Source organism: Folsomia candida, unplaced genomic scaffold, assembly GCF_002217175.1.
Source record: "Folsomia candida strain VU population unplaced genomic scaffold, ASM221717v1 Fcan01_Sc019, whole genome shotgun sequence".
Lineage (NCBI taxonomy): Eukaryota > Metazoa > Arthropoda > Collembola > Entomobryomorpha > Isotomidae > Folsomia > Folsomia candida.
Genome location: NW_019091211.1, coordinates 783,128 through 795,893, shown reverse-complemented (window position 1 = coordinate 795,893; position 12,766 = coordinate 783,128). Strand labels below are relative to the sequence as shown.

The window sequence follows — 12,766 nt, the reverse complement described above, 5'->3', positions numbered from 1 at the left end:
ACACCACGCTTAACTATACACAAATTTGCACGTAAGAAGAAATGTAAAAATGTAACCCATTTACGTGTAACCAAACCACCCACCACACATATTTCGCATTAAACGCAATCCATTATGATTCCAGACATGACATCCTCTCTCAATGACAAAGACATTAGCAGGATGTTTTGCATGCAAATTTACCAAGCGTATGTACTTAAAGACTAATACATATATACATTCCCTTCATACTTATATGTACATACATACATCCATAGCTACATTTTGTATAATAAACTCACACAGTAACAAAAGTCGATAAATCTAGTCCACGCTATGAAAACAATTCACTTGAAACATACAGCTCACCACTTATCGTTCATTCTCTATCAAATATGCATATGGACATATGTACACTAATCCATTCTTGTATTTATGTATGTGTACATTATGTACCACGCAAAAAGACAACACAAACCAACTTGTATACATATACACATACTGGATAAAATCACGCAATAATACAGCACGTTTTTCTCCAAACTTGTCTCCTCTTTGCTCTTCTCTCATACATAAAAGAACCAGCTGCAAATTCGACAGCAGCCTAGTCATCTTACAAAATATTCATTTCATACTACTTAATAATTTATTTGTATCACAAAATGGGAAAAATTAACAAAATCCTAATCACGACAATTTCCCTCGTAATTTTTTCCATCTCATGGAATGTCATCCTCGCCGAGGAAGAAAATGTGGTAAGTTTACCTAGCACGTTAAATATTCATTTAAAAATTTACATGTAACATGCTTTGATTCCTTTTTTTGCAGGAAAACACCCCAAATTCTTCGGAAGAAGACTACTTAGCCACTCACATTCCCATTTATATCATCATCATCGTATCACTGCTGACCTTCCAAACCATCGTGCTCGTCCTGCTGGGTCAACCCCTCATTTCTCCCACCGGCCTTCGCGTCTGGTGGGGGGACATCCACTCCCCCGAAAATTCGCAACATATCGCCGATTGGTACACGTTCACCCACATGTTGCACGGACTGCTCATGTTTTACGTGACTTATCCTCTCCCAAATCCACCCATCACGGTCAACGTCGCCTTTCTAATCGGCCTCGTGACCGCCGTGGCGTGGGAGATTATAGAAAATACGTCCTGTGTGATTGAGCGGTACCGAAAAACTGGAGCTTCGACGGAATATCGTGGCGACTCTGTGACGAATTCGTTCTTCGACTCGCTCGCCATGTCGGCAGGATTCTGGTTGGCGTATGGGATCCCGTGGTGGGGTACGTTGGCGTTAGGTTTGCTGGAAGAGGTCGTGCTGGGAGTGGTGATTAGGGACAATATGGTGCTAAACATTGTGCAAATTGTGTACCCGTTTAAGTGCATATCTGACTGGCAGGAGAGGGGGAAGAAGGAGGTGACGAGTACGGGAGTGCAAGAGATCAGGAGGGGGGATGAAGAAGATGATTAACTAAATGTTGTTGAAATTAGTATTAAATTAAGTATTTAACAGTACAAACAATGTTACATTGTTACATATGTGATGGTGCAAATTTAAGTTATCCAGTACTCCTGTGATTTTTATGTCGAAATGTGAATCAGGGTGACCACAGTTAAAAGCAGAGTTACACAAACATCATTTCGTGTCCTAGATAATTTATTTTTAACGCAATGACTTATTTTTTCTGTTGTTACCACAAATTGGGGCATTCCATTGTTCCAATTTTTATTAAACGCCCATTATTCTTGGAATTATACATATTTATGTACATGCATGCAAGTGCATGATTTGTATGTGTTCTTAATTTAGTCGTACATATTTAACTTTATGGTGCTTTAAGAGACATACATTTACATTTACGTACCATGTGTATTTATTCAGACCTCAGAATAAATATTACCTTTTCGTAGTTAAATCATTTCGTAGTATCATTTCAATTTTATTAAGAGACAAATTTTCATTACAACGCCACAAAAACTAAGCATCATACATGTCCAGTACTACTTTAAGTCGTTCCCTAGCAGAATCTCGGTCCCTTTTCCACTTGTCTGGCAATGGTGTGATCTCATCAGCTATCCACCACGGACAAATGTATTTGACAAAATAATTTAACACTGCGCGTTCATTGTGACCAGGAATGTCTCGTGGAGTTTGGACCCCTTGGTTTTTACACTCTTGGAAAAAGTGATTTCTTATGATGTTAAGCTCCTCTTCAGACTGACATTCTTGCAGCGTGTCGGAATCTGACATTGTTCGCACTGCAATTTTTTTAATTGGAAGAAATTAAATCATAATTAACATAATTTTGTAATATTTATTAAGCAATTTGCTTGCAACTTACACCCATCTCTGAAAAAATGGCTCGCTTTGTTATTAACCCGCACAGCACTGAAGACCTTATACCACTCTTGGTCAATGGGAAACGATCCAGAAAATTCGAAATCGATAATTCCCGTAATTTTTAAAGTCTCTTCGTCCACCAATAAATTAAAAGTGTGCAAGTCAACGTGACAAAAAACAAATTCGACATTTTGAGCTATTTCGGAAATTGGGGTCGTTTCCAGGTTGCAAACCTTATCCCTAAAATTTCTTACGCGATGCACTAAATCTGCTCCTTCTCCGTCCATGAGGAACTTGGATTTAAGCAGGTTTTCCAACTCTGAGGTTATCAGGTCACTCAAGTAGTCAAGATAATTACACTGTGGACGTGACTTTGGAGTTCCCAATAAAGGACCTAGTTCAGGATTGTTATTTTCTGATTTATTAAAATAGAAAGATCCAGCCTTGTCAAACTTTAAGGATTGGAAAACTTTCAAAATGTGGACCACGCTTTCCACCACTGACTTCTTTCGGGGGAGACTTAAATCTCGAAAAATATCACCCAGACAGACACCGTTTAATTTTTCCATGAGAATGTATTCATATCCGGTTGGCGAGTTGGTGACATCGGTACAAAAGCCGACCACTTTTGGGACAGGGAGACTCGTATTTTTGGCAATGTATGAAATTGCGGCCACCTCATTTTCCGTCTTTGTTTCCCAACTCTCTGAAAATCTGATGACGTAGTCACCTCCGTCTGATGAGGTTAGCGTATAAGTTGTGTTTCGAGTATTGAAGACGAGACTGTGGTGATAAATTTTGATGCAAGGGGTGGCTAATTTGTGTCTGGTAAGAATGATGGTGGCCTGCTGGAGAGAAAGTGGGGTTCTTGGTGGATTGGACGGTTCTGAGTCGGGGGGATTTTGGGGGGATGGTGTCTTACTTGTTGTGGAAGTTCCCATTGTATTTATAAGTCTGCACAAGGGCAAGTTTACATTACCAACTAAACGTGTTGTCTTTGTTACCCAGCTATTTATAAGTACGTTAACCATTGCCTGATAAAATTAACAAATTATTAAGTAGCTTCAGCTACTTTATGCGAAGACTTTGTCTGTCTGTCTGTCTGTCTGTCCGTTTGTCAGCAGGATAACGGAAGAACGGATTGAGATAATCGAAATCGGTTTTCGCCATTATACATATGACCCTAGGGGGAGGATCCTATCAACTTTTGGGGGCAACCGGACCACCCCCCTTGGTGCCAGGGGGTGTGGTCGGGGCAAAATGAGATTTATAGTGCAATTTGATTTATGGATGAAATAGAGTGAAATGAAGTGATCCCGAGTTGTGCCACACCCCCTCCGCGCCAGGGGGTGTGGTCGGGGCAAAATGAGATTTTAAAAAATTGAATCTATAGGTGAAATGGAGTGAAATTGAGTGTTTTCGCGATGTCATGGGAGTGGTTGGGGTGAAGTAGTCTGAAGCTACTTCCGTATGCGCGTTTGCGACGGTTTATTTAGTAGTACATTGATTAAAAAACGTCAAGAAACGTTTAACTGATATAACGCCGGCGTGATGTTGGATTTAAGCAGCAGGTTTGCATGGCCAGTCCAATATTATCATGTGTATCCCAAACGACCTCGTCACTCGTATCGATTATTGCATGTCCATGCAAATTTTCAATGCAATCAACAACACACAATATCTGTATTACATGAGTTCGGATACCCTAGGTAGTTAAAAAACACTTTGCTGTCCTGGAAGCATAAACGTTTTCTGGCTGTTAGATAGTACATACAAATGTAATATCAAGAAGAGGTTGAATGAGCGTATTATTGATAAGAATTACCAACATACATAAATACAGTATAGGCAGAAAGTCATTATACCCTCATACTTTTTGTACATAAAGCCTCATATTGTTCGAGAAGCTTGAGAGGATGAACTGCAATTTTGCACAATTACTTACTATGATGTAAGGTTTCCGGAACCATACTTTGGATAACGGCGTGGCACAAGCAACGACACGGTGAAATTATATCCAAAATTCCGACAGGAAAAAAGTCTTTATGCCCTTTGACTTTTTGGTACTTTTAATGTAATTTTTGAAAATAAAATCTTAAATCGCCCTTCACGCACCAAATGGTTCATTATTAATTGAAAAATAACATTTGTCTAATGCTGAACTAGTTGTCCGTTACTTAAATTAGCTCATAATCACTCAAACACATCTTAACCCCGGCCTGAGACAAATTGTCGTAAATTTTGATGATGAAAGGCTTCGACACCAAAGAATTACCGACTAACTACCCATTAAGAATGGATGAGTTGCTAGCATAGTCCAGAACTGCAAAAAGTTTGGGATCGAATGGAATTTAACAGCTTTATCATGTACATGGATCACGCCCCCATGGACGGATCAACACAAGTTCTCCAAAAGCCAAAGATTTCACGGTTATCTTCACCAAAAATCAGCTTGGAAACGAGGGAAGAATATAATCTTCGAGTTTCTGTGCGAATTACAGAGGGTAGGATCGCCTAAGATGGATTTGCATAGCGAGCAACATGGAAAATTCTATTTCTCCGCGAGGCCTATATTGCAGACAGCTCTAAATGGGCTAAAAATCATGATAATTGGACGGCTAAATGCTAGAAACTCCTGATATTGTGCGCCGACGTCAACATCAACCTGTTTGGTTCAAATTGGGACCAGTGGAATATGGATTCAGTAAAGAGACGCTGACAAAATCAACTACAGTACGCTAACCATTAAGAATTGGGTGGAAATCGAATTGTTTGGGCGTGACGTTGTGGAAGAGCGTCCGAAACTTTAGTACAATCGAAGTAATAATGTACTCCAACTACTACTGCGACGTTCTGAGTTGGAATTTGATGGTAACGTGAGGAATTAACCGTTGCGGAATAATTATATTGTGAAATAGTAAGGCGATCCAAAGCATGCATCAAAATTATTGAAGATTTGGTTTTCAACAAAAAAGATTGATTGTTGAATTGCCATCCATAATCATCGGACAGCATGTTAATGCACATTTATGATCAATGGTGAAGCCCAAAATTTCACAGCACATGCTATCCAACCTCAAAGGACTGGTCCTCGCCATATAGCTTGAATAGGAGAATTAGGACACTTCTGTCACTAGCTTATTTTTTGGCTCGATGCCGGGATGTGTTTTTGCCTTCCTAAGGGATATGGGAGGACATCCCAGGTGCTAATTTGACTGTTATTTAACACAAACAAATTATGGACACATTTTTTATTGAACTTTAATTGGGGTATAAAGACTTTTTTCCTGTCGGAATTTTGGATATAATTTCACCGTGTCGTTGCTTGTGCCACGCCGTTATCCAAAGTATGGTACCGGAAACCTTACATCATAGTAAGTAATTGTGCAAAATTGCAGTTCATCCTCTCAAGCTTCTCGAACAATATGAGGCTTTATGTACAAAAAGTATTAGGGTATAATGACTTTCTGCCTATACTGTATCTACATATATGAGATGCCGTATACAATTATATACACATATGTACATCATACATTCATTCATAGGTGTGTATGTGTGTATTATATCTGTGTACAGATCACCATGCATAAATAGATGCATACATACATATTTACATATATATGTATCTGTTATTATATGTACATCCATGGTATGTATGTACGTACATACATGTATATACATACAAAACATAATATATGCACGTCTGGTTTCAGTTACAATTTCGCATGCAAGTCGTATGTATAGTATATATGCAGATATGAAATTTGTTTACAAAATGTATAATATTGCATTTATAAATAATTGTTTGTGTAGCTAATCGAATATAAAAAATATGTACTCTGAAATAACGTCTGTGCCATGGTGTATTATCGCAGTCCGGAACTTTCACCGTGCATGGTGATTTATAAACCTAAATACTATATGTGTACGTACATACATATTGAATTCAATGGCCGTGCCACATTGTGAGGAGATGTGATGACGATGGTGATGAAAGATATGCGTAAGTTATTTTGCTATTCAAAATTAGCGTAACTCCTTCATCTCGAGTTTTGGATATAACTCATTTTTTAACGATTCAGACTTGTAAATGATAAAGCATTGTGCATACATATGTACATGTCTCAAAAGATTGCCAACGGTTCAAGTTTATTCCAATGTTTTTAAAAAATTACAATGCATATTCCTGAAAATGTAGTATATGCAAGTAAAACGAAATTGTTAATTAATAAGATTTAACATTGACAAACAGTTAAAATCTCTGTCTACTCTAAGCATCTAACTCTTATATTGTAATTGCAATATGTATTTAATATGTAATACTTATCAAAAGGTCAATAACTAAATAAATTATCAACATCTAAGCATGTATCTACCAGCCCGACTCTGATTTCTCCTCGTAGCTCTGAACATCAAAATCTTCGTCTTTCTTTTCGTATCTGGGAGGAATTCCAGCCCGCAGTTCTCTCTGGATGCGTCCATAATATGGATGAAGTTGAGCAAAAGATTCAATTTTGGTCATCTCGATCCGATCCGAGCAGTCTGCGCTCATCTTGTCTTTTTGACCCGAAAGTTTCACCTCAGAGAAGCCCATCGTCTCGCGGAGGATTCTTCTTCCCACTTTGGAGATCTTTTTCAAAAATAAAATCAAGGTTTTCTAATTAGCCTTATGCAAAGAATAAGTTACTACTTATTTTATAATTACTTAAATACCTGATGCTCTTTGTCCACGTGCAAAAATTCCAACTTTTTAAGCTTTTCAAAGGCAAACTTGACACTGATATCACTCACAAAGTCATCCATTCTCACATAGGCACAATTTGCGCAATTTTCACAGCTCTCGTTCCAGATTGTAAGTCGTTTTAAATCTGAAATGAGAAAATCGTCATAAAAAGGCTCAAATTTGCATTTACATAAGTCATTTATAGCCTACTTTTCAAATTGGTGATTGATGGCAAGATTGGCCTCAATTCGAATTTTCCATCTTGTTTTATGTAATGCAGTTGTTCCTTAGTATATCCGGTGAACAAGGAGTCGATACTGGGTGTTTCGCCATGTAGTGGGACAAAAACTTTCTGCTTGTTCCAACCCAAGGAAATGATTAACTCTTCCAAGCAGGGGGAAGCAAAGGACCAAATCTTCTGTAAAACTGGAAGTAATTGGAAACCAAGATGTAGAACTTTCAAGTGTGGGAAAAGTGTTCCAATTTGAATCATTGTGGCCTCGTTGATCCGTCCTTTGAACTGTAACCACTCCAGTTGTTCGTGTCGTTCTTCATTCCCTGTCGTGAAGAATGTGAGTCCATTGTTTGAATTATTTGAGCATGACTCTGGCAACCAGAGAGCTTCCAAGGAGGGAAATTGTTCCCTTAAATTGATCCTTGGCACCATTATTCTTGTAAAATTTTTTGCCCGGTTGATTGGCACCGTTAACTCCAAGACTTTCAATTTAGGCATACAGTCCGGAAATCGGATACGGTCTCCGGTTCGAAGGCATATTTTGCAACCCCTCTGATGATGTACAAAGCACATTGCGCCGTCATACCACTTCTTCATCTTGGCGGCACCGAAGGATAAATATTCTAAACTGTCTTTCTGCTCTTCTAAAAATTCGATTAATCTATCCTCCAACAAGGCAAAATTTGTCGTAATTAAGCCCAGGCTTAATCGTTTCAGGGATAATTCAGTCTTTCGATCGAGCAGGAGGTCGAGTGTTTCTCGAGATGTAAATGAAAGTGTGATATCGGTCAGGAACACTGGGTTCTCGATCCAAGGTAAAGCCTAAAATTGTGTATAATTGTCCATTAGAAACAAAATTATGTAACTAGTAATTATTTTGAAATCAATAATTATTAACTAGCCTTGCAGAATATGCGATCATAGTCTGTAAAGTAGTTTCCACTAAAAAAATTCGAGTGGAATCCCATACTTTCCAAGTTTGGACATATGGTAACCAAATGTCTAACAAAACTAGAAGAATATGTCAGCCGTCCGCTTTTGTGGTAAATTTTAATACTTTCAATTTGCGTGGGTTCCTCGAAATCGTCATCTCTGAGGAAACCTTTAGCAGCCACATTCATCGGGAGACCGAGGATTACTAAGTGTTGCAGATTTGTACACTGTTCGAGCAGGAGTCGTCTGAAGGTTTCCGAATCGCAGAATTTGTCACCTTGTGGGTCGTACTCTGTTATTGCTTCTGAATCAATGCCAGATGCAGAATCTGAAAAATTGGTATCAATGCAGTCTTGTACTTCTCCTACTGATCGCCTAGTAGTAAATATAACAATTAATTAGATGAATTAAATTATGTTTAGTGACTAAATACAAATTTTTAATTTTAATTTACGTCTTGCGCGGTAAAGAATCCAAATTGAGCTTCAGCTTTATAATGTGATTTCCAAATACTGTGAGAAAATCTTGAATGCTTGAACTCTTGAGGGAAATCATGTTAAAGTAAAAGCTCGAGAATTGGAAGGGGTATTCACCCTCGATGGCATCATCATCCTCAGGATCTAAATAATCGAGGTACTCGGGGACATTGCTCTTCCTGATGGACCTAACGGAGCGGTCAGGATTCCTTATAGACAAGGCTAGAAGAATATAATATATATTGCATATATATTGCAGGTTGTGATAGTAGATGTAATAACTTTGTATGGGTTGCATTTAAGTTAATTATTTTTTACATGTTATTTTAAAAGTTACTGGAGGAAGCTGGTCAAGTTGGTCTACAAGCAGTGAATTTGCCACTTTTTTCCAAAGGGAACAGACCCCTCGGCATGATAGTAAATCGATAGGGGGAAGATAGTCAAGAATCATGTGGGCCACCTAGAACAATGCAAATATTTAAAAACAAAGTTAAAATAGCGAGAACACATTTATTTATCAACACGCTACTCTGGTTCGTTATCTCGTAAATTACATTACCACAGGAATTAGCATAGGATTCAGGGCGGGATCATTGATATCGTCAAAATACAAAAACGAGTCCATAGTTGTAACGAGTCTCGAAAGCTGAAATCAAGTATACAAAAGGGAATCAAATTAATTTAATTATGTTAATAATCGTGTTATTAACAATTAAAATTGATAAATTACTTACCCTTAATTAATTGAGGACTGTCAACTCTGTTTACAAACTAAAATTGATTCTTCCAATTTACTGTCATCTGTTTGATGGAAGTGTTTCGTCCGAGTTTTGCCCTTCCTCACTGCCAATTTGTCTATGGGGCAAGATGATAAACAACAAATGTGTTAAATTCTTTATGAATCTCACATCACAAAAATTTTAGACCCAAATCTTTGTGGGAGTGCCTAAGGTACAGTTGTAAATCTACCAAAGGTAGAAAATATCTTACCAGCTTATCCACCCCCGGAAATGCATTTTTTAACTTTTATCTATAAAAACTCCTCAAGATCTTGTGAATCTGGTGGACGAGACGAATTTGAAAAATGCATCCTTCCTCGAGTAATGATTTTTGAATACATGCTCCCAGAATAATTATAGTATATAGTTACAGCAGTTATCAACATTGAGATGTACAAAGTAAAACAAATCGTTGCACGAAAACCAACAATTTTATACTTGTCTGAAAATTGAACATGGATTAAGCTGCGAATAATGAAAGCCAATTTTTTTACCTATGGAAGAGTCTGTGTTACAAAATATTACCCTAATTAAAAACAATCCAATTTATATTTTAATTATATTAAGTTCAAAACTATGTGCACGCATGGCAAATTTTGCGTTTCATGCATACATAACTGGAAGAATTCATAAAGCAAGATATTATAAACTAATAAATTAGCATGCTTATCGCCCAAACAAACTCGAGCCCTTCCCTGTCCAGCATAACTTTCCGTTTGATGCTTGACCATGTATTTGTTGTAAACCCAGGTCGTGCAAGGCATTATTGCAATCTTATCTACTGCGTCAAACGTCAGCGTTCATTCTTGCTCAGAAATCCTTCACTCATTTCTAGGGCCAATTACGCACACATCAATTACAATTAATCCCCTCAACTGTAATTAATCCCATCAACTCACTAACCCAATTACTTATTTGCCCTGAAATTGTTTGTTTTTTGGAATATCCATGACTCTTGCAGATATTGTCTGTGGCTGACGCAAGTAATACCATTCCCAAGTGTATTTCGCATAAAAAATGGCATTGTCAAACTTTATCTACAGAAGTAATGATCATTGAAATGTGGGAATGTGACAAGGCTGACGTATTTTCTCCACGAATTCAATGATTTGTACTTAAGTGGAATAAGGGGAACTACATAGATCAATATCAATAGACTTATCACTGGGAAACGAAACTACACACAACACACCTCAAACAACAAGGGTATTTAATATATTAATTAGATTTATGTACGTGTTTATGAAAAATCATGCTGCCAAATCATGATTAAAAACCTTCCAAGAGGGATCAACTTGTCTCCTCGGATCTGGAGGGATTTATTTATTTACTTCTATGTCATGATAACGGGACGACATTTTCATATAAAAATGAAACCAAAGTTTATGTAACTCAGTAATATTCGTATTCTCGATCAAGCCGAAGCTAAATCGATCCCCTCAAAAAGTCCAACTAAAAAATATGAAGTCAATCATCATTGCAGTCTCATTTCTGCTGGCCGCAGTTTCCGCCACTCCCACCGGTCTGAAAAATGGCAGAAATGTGGGAATTTTAGGCGTGGTCGATACCACGCGATGTGGAGGCGTTGGGACGCAACGCCAACTGAGGATTAGCGGTTGTGAAGGAAGATGCAGTCTTACCCCTGGTCGAGTTTACGAATGCGAGAATGATTTCATGCCAAGTAAGTCAAGTCAAGTGTGTGACCTTTAAAAGTGTGACCTGAAATGTCAATACTTGTTCATTTCTACCAGGCTCAGCCGCTCCATCGTTGAACCTTCGTGTAGAAGTCTGCACTACTACCGGCTTCTGTATGATCATCATTGACACCGAGCTGCAGGGGTCATCTGTTCAGCCTGGATACCTCTACACGGCCAAGTACACGATGGTATGTGATGTTTCGGATAATTTGAACCTATTCATATGTACCACCCACTTATACATGCGTTTCCTATTTTTCAGGTTCCAAACGACATTTTGGCAGGACAAACTGTCGAATTCCGTGGATATATAACCCATACGGATAACCAGCTTTTGGAGATCTGTGTTAGCGCATTCATCGACATTGTGTAGGACACTTTTTGATTTTTATAAAAAAATTACAAAATGGTTTATGTAAATTGTGACGATTATTTTAGTGGTATTGGACCAACGACACCAACGCCGAGTCCAACTACTCAAGGAACAACTACTCAAGGCACAACTACTCAAGGAACGACTACTCAAGGAACGACTACTCAAGGAACAACTACACAGGGTACAACTACTCAAGGTACAACTATTGGAACAACTCAAGGCACAACTACACAAGGAACTACACAAGGAACAACTACCCAAGGACTCAAGGCTCGCTAAACCACTATACGACGAATGAAATAATCAATTTGTGTTTATTAATCAACAGTGCTAAAGGCTTGACACAAAGACATATATATTCATGTAAATATAATTTGCGTGCATTTTTTACGAATTTTTGCTGCATACTTTCTTTATATTTTTTATTATTTTTTAACCAGTACGACCTTATTCGAGATTACCCAAATTTTTTGAAATCACAATGCAATCCAGCCAGAGTCGGTCAGAACTGACGAGTGACGACTGGGTCCAACATCATACTTACCTTGTTTCTTCGTGCATGCATGAAATACATAGACATGAAATAGACTGACATATATTAAGGCAAGCAAATCTACCATTTCTTAAAATTTTGTATTTCTTAAATTATGTACGAGTTTACTAAAATTAAATGCAATTCGGGCTAACATAAAAAAAATAATGGATGCCAGATTTTTGAGAAAGACATTCATTGCAAAGGTTGTATGCAAAATGTAGCACTTGTTGTAGTATTGTTAGCTTAAATAACAAATACCAATCAAATCATAAAATATAGTACTAATTAACTGAGGTGATATCGTAATTTCGTAATCAATCTACTTATGATGATAATTAATTGCTATTCTCCAACGAACACATGACGAGGCTATTGCCTTAAATAAGTCGTCCAAATAAAGATGACTCATTTTAATACACAAAAACAGCTCAGCGAGTGACGTAAAAGCCACCCGAAGTAAATAATATATGTAAAGGCATGTATTTACAGTCTGAGGTTGTAAGTTTCAAATCCGAGTGTACATAAATTTTATTTTGCTAAAATTTTTTACCACCAGCATGTCAACGTAATTTTATGTACGTCTCATCCTCCGTTGACTCGCACAGCATGTGAATCTCACCCCAACTGCGTCAATCGCTTAAGTTTGACGAGGTCAAAACATTTAATGTCATCCAGGTG

The 12,766-nt window shown here is 37.8% G+C and overlaps 4 protein-coding genes across 5 annotated transcripts; 2 read left to right on the top strand and 2 right to left on the bottom strand.

Annotated features, from left to right (window-relative positions):
- The first annotated feature begins 468 nt into the window (after positions 1-468).
- Positions 469-1,629, top strand: LOC110857584 (UPF0314 protein BBta_0150). The gene is made up of 2 exons (XM_022106180.2): positions 469-734; positions 808-1,629. Exons 1-2 carry the CDS (start codon positions 642-644, stop codon positions 1,462-1,464), a joined length of 750 nt encoding a protein of 249 aa, XP_021961872.1. The 5' UTR covers positions 469-641; the 3' UTR covers positions 1,465-1,629.
- Positions 1,630-1,653: 24 nt separating this feature from the next.
- On the bottom strand, positions 1,654-3,351 carry LOC110857585. Its single transcript, XM_022106181.2, has 2 exons — positions 2,336-3,351; positions 1,654-2,252 (listed from the first exon to the last, which is right to left on the bottom strand). Exons 1-2 carry the CDS (start codon positions 3,273-3,275, stop codon positions 1,972-1,974), a joined length of 1,221 nt encoding a protein of 406 aa, XP_021961873.2. The 5' UTR covers positions 3,276-3,351; the 3' UTR covers positions 1,654-1,971.
- A 3,099-nt stretch (positions 3,352-6,450) lies between these two features.
- On the bottom strand, positions 6,451-9,696 carry LOC110857832. The gene is made up of 8 exons (XM_022106442.2): positions 9,436-9,696; positions 9,261-9,347; positions 9,020-9,161; positions 8,680-8,923; positions 8,195-8,600; positions 7,268-8,114; positions 7,048-7,202; positions 6,451-6,964 (listed from the first exon to the last, which is right to left on the bottom strand). The coding sequence occupies exons 2-8, from the start codon at positions 9,324-9,326 to the stop codon at positions 6,707-6,709; spliced, it is 2,118 nt and encodes a 705-aa protein (XP_021962134.1). The 5' UTR covers positions 9,327-9,347; positions 9,436-9,696; the 3' UTR covers positions 6,451-6,706.
- A 417-nt stretch (positions 9,697-10,113) lies between these two features.
- LOC110857623 lies at positions 10,114-12,506 on the top strand. Of its 2 annotated transcripts, XR_002548693.2 has the most exons (5): positions 10,114-11,161; positions 11,232-11,365; positions 11,440-11,546; positions 11,616-11,916; positions 11,994-12,506. XR_002548693.2 is itself a non-coding variant. In XM_022106223.2 (4 exons), exons 1-4 carry the CDS (start codon positions 10,942-10,944, stop codon positions 11,830-11,832), a joined length of 678 nt encoding a protein of 225 aa, XP_021961915.1. In that variant the 5' UTR covers positions 10,115-10,941; the 3' UTR covers positions 11,833-12,465. The 2 variants fall into 2 exon arrangements, 1 of the variants encoding a protein (XP_021961915.1); XM_022106223.2 differs by having other exon boundaries at positions 10,115-11,161; positions 11,616-12,465.
- The last annotated feature ends 260 nt before the right edge of the window (positions 12,507-12,766 follow it).